General features: G+C 37.0%; 1 protein-coding gene across 2 annotated transcripts; it reads right to left on the reverse strand.

The window, feature by feature from the left end:
* Positions 1-467: 467 nt before the first annotated feature.
* LOC135309927 (uncharacterized) lies at positions 468-9,679 on the reverse strand. 2 transcript variants are annotated; one of them, XR_010370190.1, is made up of 3 exons: positions 9,286-9,679; positions 2,047-9,157; positions 468-667 (listed from the first exon to the last, which is right to left on the reverse strand). XR_010370190.1 is itself a non-coding variant. In XM_064436614.1 (2 exons), the coding sequence occupies exons 1-2, from the start codon at positions 9,636-9,638 to the stop codon at positions 8,284-8,286; spliced, it is 1,227 nt and encodes a 408-aa protein (XP_064292684.1). In that variant the 5' UTR covers positions 9,639-9,679; the 3' UTR covers positions 4,428-8,283. The 2 variants fall into 2 exon arrangements, 1 of the variants encoding a protein (XP_064292684.1); XM_064436614.1 differs by lacking the exon at positions 468-667 and having other exon boundaries at positions 4,428-9,157.
* Between the last annotated feature and the right edge of the window lie 6,134 nt (positions 9,680-15,813).

A 15,813-nucleotide genomic window follows, 5' to 3' on the forward strand; every position in this document is an offset into this window, starting at 1 on the left:
ATTTATAGAAGCTTTCCGAAATAATCCTTGTCTTTGGAAAATTAGAAGCAACGACTACAAAGACAAAAATTTGGAGCTTCAAGCATACAATAATTTATTAGAAATTATACGGAAGGTAGAAAGAGATGCTACGATTGAGAACGTCAAGAAAAAAATTAATTCATTAAGGGCTGGGTTCCGAAAAGAACATAAAAAAGTGCAAGATAGCAAGAAGACAGGTTCAGGAACTGACCAGGTATACGTGCCAAAATTATGGTATTACAGTCAGCTTGAATTTCTCAAAGATCAAGGCCAAGGTAAGTTTAATTATTTATTAAAGAATTTCTCTATACACTATTATATTATACGTGCGTATTCTTTGTTATGCCTGTGCCTAAATTAGGTAGGTACCTAAAATAGAGTACCTATTATAGCACTTTGTTTCATTACAATAATGACATTGTGATGTTGAACATTAAAACCAAAAGTTAATTTAGAGGGTTTTTATTTAATTACAGGTGAACAATCAACTGACAATATAGACAGCAGCGAACAGGAGACAGCTAATGATAATGAAAATACATTTGATGCTGAACATAGTGAAAATGATACCCAGGTAAAAATACTATTATTATATCATTCATTGTTGCCATGACACTGCACCACTAGTATTAAAGTAGGTTTCATACTTTTCTCTGATAATTTTTGCATTTTGAGTGGGGTTACGACGATGTGTTTGTTGTAGTGACTGTAATTCTCCATTTTGTGGTCTCAGCCCCAATTCAATAGTTCCATTTTCGTGATTTTCACTATCAAAGTGCTGATGTGGACTGGAAACTTGTCTTACTTTTTTCCTTAAAAAATTGTGCAATACACAACATGCCAAAACTATTTTGTTAATATTGTGCACACTGGTATTTATAGGCGATAGAAAAATGTGGAATCTTGCCGTCTGAATTCCAAAAACATTTTCTATAATTCTTCTAGTCCTGCATACTCTTACTTGAGCTAGCCTGTGATTGCCTTTGTGGGTACGGTTTCATAAAATCTGTCCTCAAAGCAAAAGCCTCGTCGCCAATAAATACATAAGGCAATTCTTCTGAATGTCCGCTTGGTTTTCTGGGGCTAGGAAGATTTAAGCGCTTGGAATTCAATCTTTGAAAGAATGTAGTTTTTTGTAATACACCTCCATCAGAAATACGTCCATTTGTTCCAATATCTACATAAATAAATTCATAATTTGCATTTGCAATTCCCATAAGTACAATACTGTGATACCCTTTATAATTAAAAAAAAGTGAGCCGGCTCCGGCAGGAGGGACTATAGCTACATGTTTCCCATCGACGGCTCCTAAACAATTTGGAAATTGCCATGTACGCTCAAACTCTTCAGCAATTGCTAGCCATTCTTCTTCTGAACTCGGGAACTGTAACAAAAAAACCCATAATTCAGTATAAATGATATCATTTTTATTTACAGAGTACCATTTTCAACGTGTCATCACCCGCGACACCTGCAACATCTGCTGCTTCATCTGCACGTCGTAAGCGACACGGCAATGCTAATTGAAGACACAATATCGTTAATAGGTAAAAGATTATAAAACCCAGATGATGAATATGATGCTATAGGAAAAAATGTCGCAATTAAAATCCGCAACATGACTGCTATTCAACAAGGCATAGCTGAAAAGCTCATCAATGAAGTTATTTTTTTGGGACGGTTTGAAAAATTAACATTCAATACAAGTATACATAATCCAGTTCCAGTCCAGGTACCCCAAAGACCATTGATACACATGCCAGCTGTTCCAGTCCAGCTGCAAGAAACACAAGCATTTAACTTGACACAAGACTCGCAAACTATTAGTATTCCGGACACCCTGGTTGAATATTTAAACTTTAATAATAATAACTAAAAATAAATAAAATAGTACGTTACATTTGTATATGTTCAAGAGTAAATTTATTTGTTAAGCATTAATGTTAATGTGCCATTGCAAAATAAAGTCTGATTATTTGTACTGAGTTATTTTATTTATAAAGTATGTAATAAATGATACATACCTTCAAATATGTTTTCAGTGCAGAGTAGATTGCGTCACATGTCTCTGGAATTATGTACCCCAATGACTGTCTCGATATCGCTGACGAATACATTACATCTTTATATGTTCCACCTGTTATCAAAAATCGTAATGTTGCACTTAAACGTTCATGCGGTGAAATAGCTTCTCTCATGCAAGTATCCTGTTTAGCTATAATTGGTGTGACTACACACAAAAGTTCTTCATACACAGGCTCAGGTATTCTGAAATAATTCTGGAAATCTTCCTTCTCTTCACGTAACTCTCTTACTAAATTCACATGTGATAAACGCTCTCTTTTTGTAAGCCAGTTCTTAACCCACACTTTTCGCCTTCGTCTATTGTTTTTAGTTTTTGAAATGTAATACGATATAATTCCTAAATAACACAAAGCTTCTTCAGTGGACGACATCGCGATACGGTATGAGTAAGTTGGCGCGTGTATCGCCGACGTCGAGCCAAGTAAGTTCGCGATCTTAAAAACCGCAGACTTTAAGTTCGTACGTCTATCACCACCTTTAGGCTGGTAATAATAAAAATCCAGGAGCTACGGAGAAACGTGACCGTTTATTGGAGGGAGAACGAACAAGAGAGAAAAAAATCGATACAATGTTGCCGTAATCAAAAAATGAAATATAAAAAAAAACAAAACTTTTTAATGTTGATGTTCCAACATATTGCCGGGGCAAACAAAAGATACAATGAGAATATTTTCAAACTATAAATATACACTTTATAGAATGACATTAAACCTTAGTACATAGAATACAATTTAACTTTCTGTAAATAGTAGTATGTACGCATACACTATGAATTGTAAATTTAACCAAATTATTGAGTACAGGTTTTAATCAGACACTTAACTGATATCTAAATAAATAGGAACAGTATTGATAACATATTGAAAACATTAAATGTCTTAAAAACTATGCAAACATTTTTTTTTGTTGAGAAACTTACATTCTTATGTTTGCTGTATAAAACACTATTACCTGTAACTTATTCTACTAAAATAAGAAAAGAGTTATTTACTATTAATACTTATACAAAATTGTACATAAAGGCTGGTGCTGTGCCTAGCCCTACGATAGTAAACACATATCTTGGGATTGGTAAGGAACACCTCTAGGCACAGCTGCTGCCATCATCACTATCAAGCGGTAGTACACATATTTTCACTACAGCTCTTCTATGTATGTGGCCGTTTGAAGTTTTTACTTCAACCACACGAACCCTACCATCATCACCAGGATAGGTATTAATTACTCTGGCTAAGGGCCAGTACATTGGTGATAAATTATCATCCTTAAGTATTACAAGCGAACCTATTTTTACATTTGGTTGAGAGGTCAGCCACTTTGGACGACATTGTAAAAAATTCAAATAATGCTTACTCCATCTTTTCCAGAATTCTAATTTCATCTCATTACATATTTTCCAAAATTGAGATCTAGTAATCATAGTAACATTTGCATCTGGGTATGTATTTAAAGCTGTACCTATCAAAAAATGCTCTGGAGTAATGCAGGAAAAGTCAGTTACATCATTAGATAGTGGCATTAGAGGCCTACTATTTAAGATAGCCTCAATTTGGCATAAAACTCTTACGTATACAATTCTTCATAGGTTAAAATTGACTTTAATAACACTCTTTTTAACAAATTCTTACAACTTTTCACACCGCTTTCGGCTAAACCGGCAAACGTTGGGGAATAACAAGGTAAGTAATGAAATTCAATTCTCTTTTGAGCTGCAAATTGAGAAACTAATCTTTGATGTTCTGTAGAATTATGTAATTTGTACATATCATCTAACTGCTTCCCTGCACATCTGAAGGTTGAAGCATTGTCGCTGTATATGGCAGTAGGCAGCCCTCTTCTGGCAATAAACCTGTTAAAACATGCAATGAAAGTCTCTGTTTTTAAGTCTGAAGCAAGCTCTAAGTGGATTGCTTTGGTTAAAAAGCATACAAACACGCAAACATACAACCCTTTGTGATTATTGGCTTTCTTACTCTTGCAATTTTCAATGATATTGCACCAGTATAATCTAAACCGACTTTTTGAAAGACATGCTTTCACCCTATCAGGCGGCAAAGAGCCCATTAATTGCTTAGAAGCTTCTGCTTTTAATCTAAAACAAATGGTACACCTGTACAAAACTTTCTTAAGTTCTCTAAGACCATGTATTATCCAGAATCTTTGCCTTAGTGATGACAGAGTCAGCTTAGGGCCTGCATGGAGGTTCCTCAAGTGCTCGCTATGAATTATTAGGTTAGTGACGCGCGAATCTCGCGGCAAAATAATTGGATGATTCTGCGAATATGGTACATCAGCATTATGCAAATCAAATCAAATCAAATCAAATCAAAATTCATTTATTCGTGAAAACAGGTACAATGGCTCGATAAAAATGTTAATATAACAGAACTCTGTTTTCTGCCTGGCAGGCGTACATAATCTTGTCAATATTAGTACCTATTAAATCTAGAAAACATTATTTAAAATAAAATTAAATCAAAATTAAATCATAGAAATGTCAGTCAGAATAATTAAATATATAATAGCTAATTAAATTAATAAAGATTACAATTTGTCACTCATAAAATGATTAAGATTATAATAACATTTCTGAACTAACAAATCGTGGAGGCTTCTTTTGAAACTACCCACATCTATGGTCAATTGTAGCGATTTCGGCAATTTATTATATATTAAAGGGGCTTTGCCAAATACACTATTGCTCATTAGTTTTGTTTTACATGCATATTGAATAACTTTGGTACAATGACGCGCGCTGGTGTGATGTGAAAACAAATGTTTGTTTGTGTGTACAACAAGAGCACATTCGATAATATATATGCAGGGCAGGGTAAGCAACTTATGCTTTTTAAAATATGGTACACATGAGTCAGTTGGTTTTAAATAGAAAATGGATCTAATGCAACGTTTCTGGGCTTTTAATATCATTTCTTTGTCAGTTGAGTTCCCCCAAAATATGACTCCATATTTTAATGATGACACTACATACGCATGATATGCTGTTAGAACAGTATTTATATTTACAATTTTTTGTAGTCTTGAGAGTGCATATGAGTATTGATTTAACCGTTTGCGTAAGTAATCTAGATGCGTCTTCCATTTTAGTTTATTGTCAATATATAAACCTAAAAATTTATTGACCTCTGTTTCGGTAATAGTTTGGTCCAAGAATGTAATGTCAAGTTTGGAATTTTCATTATGTCTTTGTTTAAAATTTATTAGTTTCGTCTTTTCAATGTTAATTTTCAATTTATTATTATTTAGCCATTCTGTTATTAATGTCAATGTTTTTATAATTTCAGTCTCCATGTTATGGGATTCAGTCCCTGTTAATAAAATGGTACTATCGTCAGCAAAAAGTGTAACATGATGTTCTGTTACTGAAGGTAAATCATTAATATATACTAAAAATAATAGTGGACCTAATACACTCCCCTGCGGTATGCCACATGTAACTTTTCTAGCTTGTGAGTAGTAACTAAGTTCTGTTTTGGATTTGTCACAAATCTTATCAATTTGAATTATCTGTTGTCGGTCCTTTAGATATGACTCCATCAGTTTGAGCGCGTTGCCACGGATACCGTAAGTGCACAGTTTGTGCAATAGAATTTCATGCACAACACGATCAAATGCCTTCGACATATCCATAAATAGACCAACACTCGGTTTTCTATTATCAACCTGTGCCATAACTCTATATAAAAAGTCATAAATGGCCATGTTAATTGACTTTTTTTCTCTGAAACCATACTGTTGGGGTGAAAGTATATTATGTGATTCCAAAAAATTATATAGTTTTCTGTGTATGACCTTTTCTATTATTTTAGAGAAAATTGATCCCATAGCTTTTTTTCCCATAGTAAGTTTTTTTAGTAATTCCATTTTTTTATCCTGCTCATGTATTTTTTGCTTCATTTTAATGTTTTCTATATTTAAATTTTCTATTTCCAAGTCTGCAATTAATAATTTCTCTCTTACAGTTTCTAATTCTGTTTTTAAATCTTCAACATAAGATGTATCATTTGTAGTTACATTTTGCAGGCTGTACATAGTAGTGTCCATAATAGTAGAATTTAAAATATTGCTATTACATTCCATCGTCATTTTTGTTAAGTCCGTTTCTGATATAGATCTGTGTAATTTTTTTCTAATGGTTATGTTATCCATTTTCAAAGACAAAAACTGTAATTATACCTATGAAAATATTCTAATGTCAATTAAATTGCCACTTGGCTGTATAATTTTATTCTTTAATTCATCTATATTTATAATACCATGTCAATATGTTACTTCTTATGTCAATTTCATTCATTTATGCCACTTGGCTGTATAATTTTATTCTTTAATTCATCTATATTTATAATACCATGTCAATATGTTACTTCTTATGTCAATTTCATTCATATGTCAAAGTCACTTCATTTATTTGACAGACAGAAAAGAAAAAGCCGGTTGTGACGAAAGGGTTGTGGGCGTTGTGGGTTGTGGTTTCTCCGTTTTATCTGCTCTAATTGGTTTATTTTCATATAAACAAGTGATTCAATTTTTAAATAATTCCGTTGATTGCCTTTGCCGAAATTGTTGAAGTGTTTATAATGAGATATTAACGTTGTGAGATAGTATACAATGTCGTACCTTGATCCAGTGATGTTGAGGTTACAATACACAATCCTTCCGTACGTAAATATTTGGTAAGTCGACACGAAACTCAATTTAATCTTAGGAACACCGATAACACCTCTTACTCATCCGAGAACCGGAAGCAAGGACCAATCGCCCTCCAACCCGCAGCAAACCACTGTCATCAACAAAAGGACAAAGAGATTTTAAATTGCCTTTAACAATGGCCTTACCACACATTAAAGCATGGATATCATGCTTCAGAAACTTTTGTTGTTCATACATTAAAATAATTAACAAAGAATTGTTAAGTTCCTGACTGGTTACATAATTAAGCTTATTTTTAATACCCTTGGACCTTACATTTTGACAAAAGCGTAGGACATAAGCTATCACTCTTTGCATCTTATTGATATCCGAAAATTTATCTAGAAAATCCAGACATAATGTTTTAGAAACAATAGAAGTAGAAACACAAACCATAGCGCTCAAGCGTGTGGAAGAGTCCTTGACCTCAGGTAATTCTTGTGGTATTGAAAAATTAAAATTTGGTTTATACTCACTTGAATGTAAAATTTTTGGTCCCCTCCACCAGAGGGGGTGATCAGCTAGCTCGTGAGGTGTCACACCTCTGCTAAGACAATCAGCTGGATTCTCCTGCGAGCTAACATATGACCAATTGTGTGTTTGTGTAAGGCCTCCTACGCACTGGCGACCATGGTCGCCGCGACCTGGTCGCGGCGGCCAGTGAATTCTGGACTTTATATGGCAATCGCTATAGCCCCTACGCACTTAGCGGCCAGCGACCAGCGGCCACCGTTGGCCGCGGCGTCAAATTTGATGCCACGCGACCAGCGACCAATCGTGGTCGTCGAGAACATCACTTCTGTATTAAAATTCATCAGTGCTACCGCATCGGCCGCGGCGACCAGACGTGTAGCTAGCTAGCTACAGAGTGATTATTTTACAATGGCCAATTTCGACACGGAAAGGTTCATAATTGAAGTTGAAAATAGAAGAGGTTTATGGGATTTAGCATCAAATGATTACTCCAATAAAGATTTTAAGCGGCAGTTGTGGCTTGAAGTGGTCGATATATTTGGCGGTGAATCCATGGAAGATAAAGAAAAGGCAGAACTTGGTTAGTATTTTATTTTATTATGCCTAAGTAAATTAATAATGCGATGAACTACAATAAACGCAGCAGGTGCTGTAGTAGCATTCGACACGTATATGTGACACGAGTGATTTTTTTTAAAGTTGTTCCGTTCATTCAAAATCTAAGAAATTTTAGCAAATAGGTAATTGTCAAAAGTATAACTATTTTATTTCTACTATTTTTCGCTTTGCACATGAGTTTTGACAATTATTTGCTAAAATTTCCCAGGTTTTCGTAATGATTGGAATAACTTTTTAAAAAGATTACTCATACCGCATGTGCGTTCGACGCCATTTTGTTTACGGCGCGCAATGGCGGCTCGCGGCGAGCAAGTGCCTCAACGTACAAACTGAGCAGCCGTCGTAGGTACGCACCCATATATTTACAAATTAATTGGTTAATTGTGCCAGGGCAAGCGACCATCGGTACTGAAGTAGTTTGCGAATATATCTCGATATTCGGTTGATGTTCTATTTGCTCTATTAGGTAAACATGCAGGTATTTCTAATAAAGCCTCTGGTACAGTTAACGTGTCCTTGAAATCATTTCCGTCTCTTTCTCGCACAAAATTATGAAGCACACATAGAGCTTTTATAATCACAACTGCAAATTCTTTCTTGACGTTTAGGGGTCGGTGAAGAATCTGCCATTTATTGGCTAATATTCCAAATGTACATTCAATATAGCGGCGGGCACGGGATAGTCGATAATTAAAATTAGTCTTTACATTATTCAAGTTTCTCCCAGCATACGGTCGCATCATATGTTCCGATAGTGAAAACGCCTCATCACCCACTAAAACGAACGGCATTGATTGGCCATTTTCTTTGATGGGGTTATTGCTCGGAATATCGAGATCATTATTTAAAAGCCTATGATAAAATACAGAGTCTTTGTAAATTGACGAATCACTGCATTTGCCGTATGCTCCAATATCTACGTAAAGAAATTTATAATTTACATCACATATTGCAAGTAACACGATTGAAAAATAATTCTTGTAATTGTAATAAAGAGATCCCGAATGTTGTGGTTTGATAACTCTAATGTGCTTGCCGTCGATGGCTCCGATGCAATTAGGAAATTGGGCGTATTTTTGAAAACCTTCAGCCGTTTGAATCCACTTATCTCTGGTCAATTGTGGCATCACAATTGGTTTTAATATCTCCCATATTGCTTCACAAACATCAAATACTATTTCCGATACTGTAGAAAGCCCTATACGGTATTCATGACTTATATGAGATAAAGAACACCCAGTAGCCAAATACCTGAAAATAAAATTCACATTAATAAACATAATATTAGTTTTGTAATATGTTATGAACATTCCGAAACACCCTTTAAAATATATCACGTATTTTTTAAACATTCTGTATTTAAAAAAGAAAAAGCTTACCTTATTGTTATTACTAATTTTTCTTCTGCTGGAATGCATTTCCGATAGTTGTTACCAGTTCCAGTAATTTTTGGTTTTATTGTATCCAGTAACAGGTTAAAAGTATTCGTTGACATTCTCATGTAATTAAAGAATCTCTTCTCATACATTTTTAAATCCAAAAAATAAGTATAATATAATCCTTTAGTCTTTCTCTCGCAAAGTAATGGATGCACCCAAAACTGTCTTTTACGTGAAATCTTCCGTTTTCGTTTTCGTAGTAAATACACAAGCACAGTTAGCGTGATTATCTTCTGCACGTCCATCTTGACACACCCTTGGAAGTCGACTGCAAATTTTTCGGCCGTCCACATGTCGCGCTTGCATAAGCACCGGCGACCATGGCCGCGGCGGCCTGGCCCCCAATGCCCACTCATGCTCCCCCAAAACAAGATCACTACTCGATAGTGATCTCCACCACCTCCGCACAGGAAGAGGACTCGCCAGAGTCCGGAACCACAAGCCAAGCCAGCGAATCGCAAGAGAAGCTGAGCAATCCAGTGGCGTGGGAGGAGGAGAGGCCAGAGGCAGGCTGGGCATGGCATGGCGAAGAGTTTGCCGAAAGAAGGCAGAGCATACTCCCCCCCCTCGGACCACACAGGGGAGTATCCAAAGACATGGCAACAGACGCAGCCAGATCATACTACCAGAAGGGGAAGGACGCGGTAGAAAGCTCAAAAACCCTGAAAAGGGAATTAAGAGCGACCGCTGTGGAGTGCATGGGCAATCTCTTTGAGATTGTCCTCGCCCTGGCCGAATCCAGAAGCAGGCACCGCCTGAACCTGGAGTTGGAACGGACGAGGGCAACAAAATACCTGGTGGGTGTAGAGAGAGCCCATCAAAAAGCCCTCCAGGACCAACAGGCAACGTTTGACGCAAGGCTCAAAGAGATGTTGGAATCTCTAAAAGGAACCCAAAGCTCTATCGAGAACGTACAGAGCTGGCTAAATTTCGAGATGGACGGAGTGGTCACCAAATCGGTGAAGACCGTCCACCTCGAAATGGGCCAAAAGTCCACACCAGCGCCAAACAAAAAGCCGAAACGCGCCAGACTTACAAGGCGCCACCCCCTGAGGAGTAATCGGGCAGCGAAGCCTAAGAAGTTGTCGGAGAAGCTACAGGACCTTACTAACACAGTAGGATCACTAGTTCACGAAGTGCACTATTTAAAGACTGACACCACCACCATCAGGGAGCGAAGTGAGGTAACTCCCCAATCTCCCACACAGGAAGAGACCGATGAGCCCTCCTTCAAAGGCATAAAGGAGGAGGTAAAGGAGCTGAGGCTGGAGATGGAGCGTTGTGGTGTGATGTCACGTACGTCACATTATTGTGGAGATAACATTACTGTATAGATGTAGATAAGTAATTGTCAGATAGGTATGTAATTCATCAGATAGGTTGATAGCTTTCTATCACGTAGTATTAAGTATATATAAGTATATGTGATAATGAATAAAGGCAGATAGAATCGGAATCTTATCCGAGAGGTTGTCCTCAAGCCTTGTGTTTTCTTACCATCGCTACCACCCCTACACGCCACACCACATGGCGACCCTGCCATTCGGACGGATGGCGTAGCTGTTGGTTAGTATCGTCGAGACATCGGTGTGATTTTGACTCCACTAAGCGCAGAAAAGTTTTGCTGAAGTACACCATGGGCACAAGTACGTCCAAGGAAGAGGTAGTCATAGCCCAAGTCGCATCAGGTGGGTCTAACGATGCATCGGTGATACAAGAACATATTTCGGCGGTAAGCGCGGCCGTCCTGTTCATAGCGACCTGTTTCGCTATTGGTATATTGGGTGGAATCATATACTTGTACAGAAGATGTCATCTTGAATGGATCAGACAAGAAGTGAACCGGAGAGAAGTGCAACGAGTGGTGCAGACAGCCTGATGAGCAAGCAGTAAGTGGCAATAATAATTAAGGAAGTGATATTTTTTGTGCGGTCTTGTGTTAACTATATATAAAATAGAGACATTGTTGTGTTATAAATGGAAATAGAGTTAACATCAATTTATGTTCAACTTAAGGTTATTAGGGAATCTATTGTTAAGTTAGGACCTAGTAGACGAACGGGGAGTAACTTCGACTCAAAGCTTAGTCAAGCAAAGGCCCTTTACGACAAGTTTAAAAATGTAGTATCGGGCGTATCAAAATTTTCAGACGAATTGACACTGTTGATTAGTAGAATAGAAGACTTGTACGTAAAAACAATTAAGTTTGAACGCGAAACTGAAGTACCAGCAAAGATGGAGTCGCGAAATTTGGAAAAGTTTTCGTTAAAAACGGCAGTTAGTTTGCTTCCGAAAATGAACGGTGATGAAACTGTTACCCAAGATTTAATAGAAGCCATAAGTTTGTATAGTTCTATGTTAGAGGGGCTCGATAATGATCTCTTAATAAAGTTCGTGCTCACCACGCGTCTAACACAGGGGGCTAGGATGCGGTTAGCTTCACAATACGCGACAGTGGATAGTCTTTTGGCTGATATGAAGAAGCATCTTCTAACGGCAAAATCAGATGTTGCGATACAAGCTAAATTAGCTCGTACTAGGCAAGATAATAAGTCTATTGCAGATTTCGGAGCAGAGATAGAGAGATTGATGGTGGATTTGACTATTTCTCAAGCAGGGGATAGTCAAGAAGCCTACAGAGTCTTGCGGCCCTTGAATGAAAAATACGCGGTTAAAAAATTCTCAGACGGACTTCGCAACCAACGTTTGGGTACCATTATTACGGCAAGGAACTTGACGTTGTTAAAAGACGCAATAAGGGTAGCCGAAGACGAAAATGGTACATCATCGGGACAGGTCATGACTTTTCAACGTCAGTATAGGCCACATAATTTTTCAAGTAGTAATAGGGGTCGTGGCAATACATATACGCGTAATAATCATGCACAACAGAAAACAGCTGTCGAACGTACATTCCAAAGGAGTAAGAATGCTAACGTAGGCTTTAGAAACGGTGCGCAAGGTCGTGACGTGAGGAATGCTACATATCGCGGTCGACGTGGTCAGCAGAATCGTAGAAACGTAGCGTGTTTTGATCATACGTCAGACGGCCATGACTCTGGCACAATGTCAAAGCCAAAGTATTGCGAGTCTAGCAGAAGTCAGTTTTTTCGAGACTAAGCATATTTTAGCTTGTAATAGTATTAACTGGGTTAACTTTGTAGTCGGTAGTATAAATTCGGAATGGTTAGTAGACACGGGGGCATCGTTGTCAGCCATAAAAAATGGTTTCTTAAAATCAAGTGCTATGTGTTATAAGTTAGTTAAGGACGAGTTAATAATTAATGGTGTAGGTGGTAATTTACGGTCTATGGGTTATGTTAATTTAAAATTAGTATGCGGAAAATATTCATTCTTGCATAAATTTTATGTTTTCGATGATTTACCCTGTAAGTCAGTTGGTATAATAGGTCAAGATTTTTTACAAACATATAGCGGTATTATAGATTTTTCAGAAAACAAGTTAACGCTTAGGGAGCGTGAAGGGAGCGTGAAGGGAGCGTGATTTCAATACCCCTTAAGTATTATAGTTATTCATTGAATATACCTCCGCGTTGTGAAGTAGTAAAATGTTTTCCGGTGAATAGAGCGGACGATTGTGTGGTCGTGAGAAAAGAGTTGCAGAAGGGTGTATTTTTGGCTAATGTAATAGCTAGACCTAGGAATGGGATAATACCCATTAGGATATTGAATACGACTTCCTCAGAAGTTGTTTGCAGTATGACAGACGTGGAAGTATATCCGTTAAGAGATTACGATTATTGTTGTTTCGCGGAACCGGAAATGAGCGTGAAACGTGTTAAGGAAATATTTTCTTTGCTTAAACTTGAGTATTTGAATGAGGAAGAGCGATTGAGCATTGAACAGATATGTGCCAAGTATCCAGATATATTTCATGTACCGGGAGATAGGTTGACGGTCACAAACGTGTATGAACAGTCAATAAGGTTGAAAGAAAATGCCGCTCCAGTCTATAGGAAGCAATATAGAATACCATATGTGCAGAAAAAAGAGGTGGATAGGCAGGTGCAGGAGATGCTGGAAAATGGTATAGTTGAAGAAACAGTTAGTGAGTGGTCTAGTCCGGTGTTGATCGTTCCAAAGAAGGCGGATCGTAGCGGTGAAAAGAGGTGGCGTGTAGTTATAGACTATAGGCAGTTAAATGACAAGATACAAGATGATAAGTTTCCTTTGCCCAATATAACTGAAATTTTAGATTCTTTATCAGGAGCAGTGTACTTTAGTCATTGTGATTTATCTCAATCTTATTTTCAATGCAATCTTACAAAAGACAGTAGGAAGTATACAGCGTTTACTACAGACAAGGGACAGTATCAAATGTGTAGGTTACCGATGGGATTGAAGATTAGTCCGAGTTCTTTCAGTAGAATGATGACTGTAGCTATGTCTGGGTTGAATTACGATAAATGTCTGGTTTACCTTGACGATCTGATTATTTTTGGACGGAGTTTAGAGCAGCATAACAGGAACCTCATGACAGTTTTTTCGCGATTGAGAAAAATGAACCTTAAGTTAAATCCTTCAAAATGCGAGTTCTTGAAAAAGCAGATACTTTATTTGGGGCATATTATTTCATCAGAAGGTATTTCACCAGATCCAGAAAAGGTTTTAGCGATAAAAGATTACCCGCGTCCCACAACTAGTGATGAGGTGAAGCGTTTTGTGGCATTTGCAAATTATTATAGAAAATTCATACCAAACTTTGCTAGGATAGTTCTTCCAATGAATAATGTGTGGAAGGTATGCGACGTTTGACTGGACCGATGAATGCGAGAAGTCATTTTTATTACTAAAAAACTCATTAATGAATCCTCCAGTTTTGGATTATCCAAATTTTTCTGATAACAACACTTTTATATTACAGACCGATAGTTCAGGATTTGCTGTAGGTAGTGTCTTGTGCAATGGGAACGGAAAGCCTGTTGCTTATGCTAGTAGAGCTTTGAATAAAAGTGAATTAAATTATCCTATAATAGAGAAAGAGTTGTTGGCTATTGTTTGGTCAGTTAAATATTTTAGGCCATATTTATATGGGAGAAAATTTGTCGTAAAAACAGATCATCGACCTCTTTTGTATTTATTTAACATGACGGATCCATCGAGTATGTTGACTAAGTTTCGGTTGTGCTTGGAAGAGTACGATTTTACTGTGGAATATGTGAAAGGGAAGGAAAATGTGCTAGCGGATGCATTGTCTAGGATTATAATTTCAAGTGAAGATTTAAAGACCATGCGTGAGAAAACCATATCTGTGATGACGCGAGCACAATGTAAACAGTTAGAAGGTTCAAGTAATTGTGAGGAAGACTCTGCGGTTAGTAGGACTGATCACCCTAGTATCGTAGAAGTTTTTAAGAAACAAGGAGATGACGTTGAAATTCTGCAAATAAGTGTAGATAAGTGGGAAAAGTTATTAGAGAGCTCTCGTAAGAAAATAGTTTCAAAGGCGCGCAATTTAATGTATATGCCGGAAAACTCGAGTATTTATTTAAACTATGAATCTTTATCGGCATCATCGCGAGACGAGTTGTCGAAAGATATAGTTACATTTTGTTTAGAAAACAAGAAGTGGTGATATTAAAAAATTGTTGCAACAATCGTATTATAAAGGAAATGGCGAAATATTTAAAGGAAAACGGTAAAACTTTAAGTAAGAATTTTAAATTTTGTGTAGTATCGGGTGTGCGGAGAATAGACGACGACGATGAGAAGAAGATTGTTATGAATGATTTTCATGTTCTGCCTACGAGTGGACATACAGGAATACGTAGAATGGTGAATAATATAAAAAAGTATTTTTATTGGCCATCAATAGAACGTGATGTCATTAATTATGTTCGTAAGTGTAAAAAATGCCAAAAGCAAAAGTATCATAGGAATGTTAGGGAACCGATGACCATAACAACCACCGCAACTTCGTCTTTTGAAAAAATCTACCTAGATTTAGTAGGACCTCTTGATAGGGATGACTATGGGAACGTATACATATTGACTCTACAGTGTGAGCTTACAAAATTTGTAGAGGCTTATCCTTTAAAAAATAAATCTGCAAAGGAGGTTGCAAGGGCGTTGGCAGAAAATTTTATTTTGAGATATGGGGTACCAAAAATCATTGCTACAGATAGGGGTTCCGAATTTATTTCGAAACTTATGGTAGAGCTATGTAACATTTTAGGGATTAGTAAAACGGTATCAACTGCGTATCATCATGAGAGCATAGGATCGTTAGACAATGTTCATAAAACTTTAGGTGCATATTTGCGAATACAGACGAATAATAATACATCAGCATGGAGTTCCTGGATTCCGTATTGGTGTTTTTCATATAATACAACTGTAAATACTGTAACCAAATATACGCCTTACGAATTAGTTTTTGGGAAAATATGCAAGTTACCAAGTAATTTACAAGGTGAGACTGTTGAACCATTGTATAATTTTGATGAT

Source organism: Plodia interpunctella, chromosome 20 (genome assembly GCF_027563975.2).
Source record: "Plodia interpunctella isolate USDA-ARS_2022_Savannah chromosome 20, ilPloInte3.2, whole genome shotgun sequence".
In the NCBI taxonomy this organism is placed as follows: domain Eukaryota; kingdom Metazoa; phylum Arthropoda; class Insecta; order Lepidoptera; family Pyralidae; genus Plodia; species Plodia interpunctella.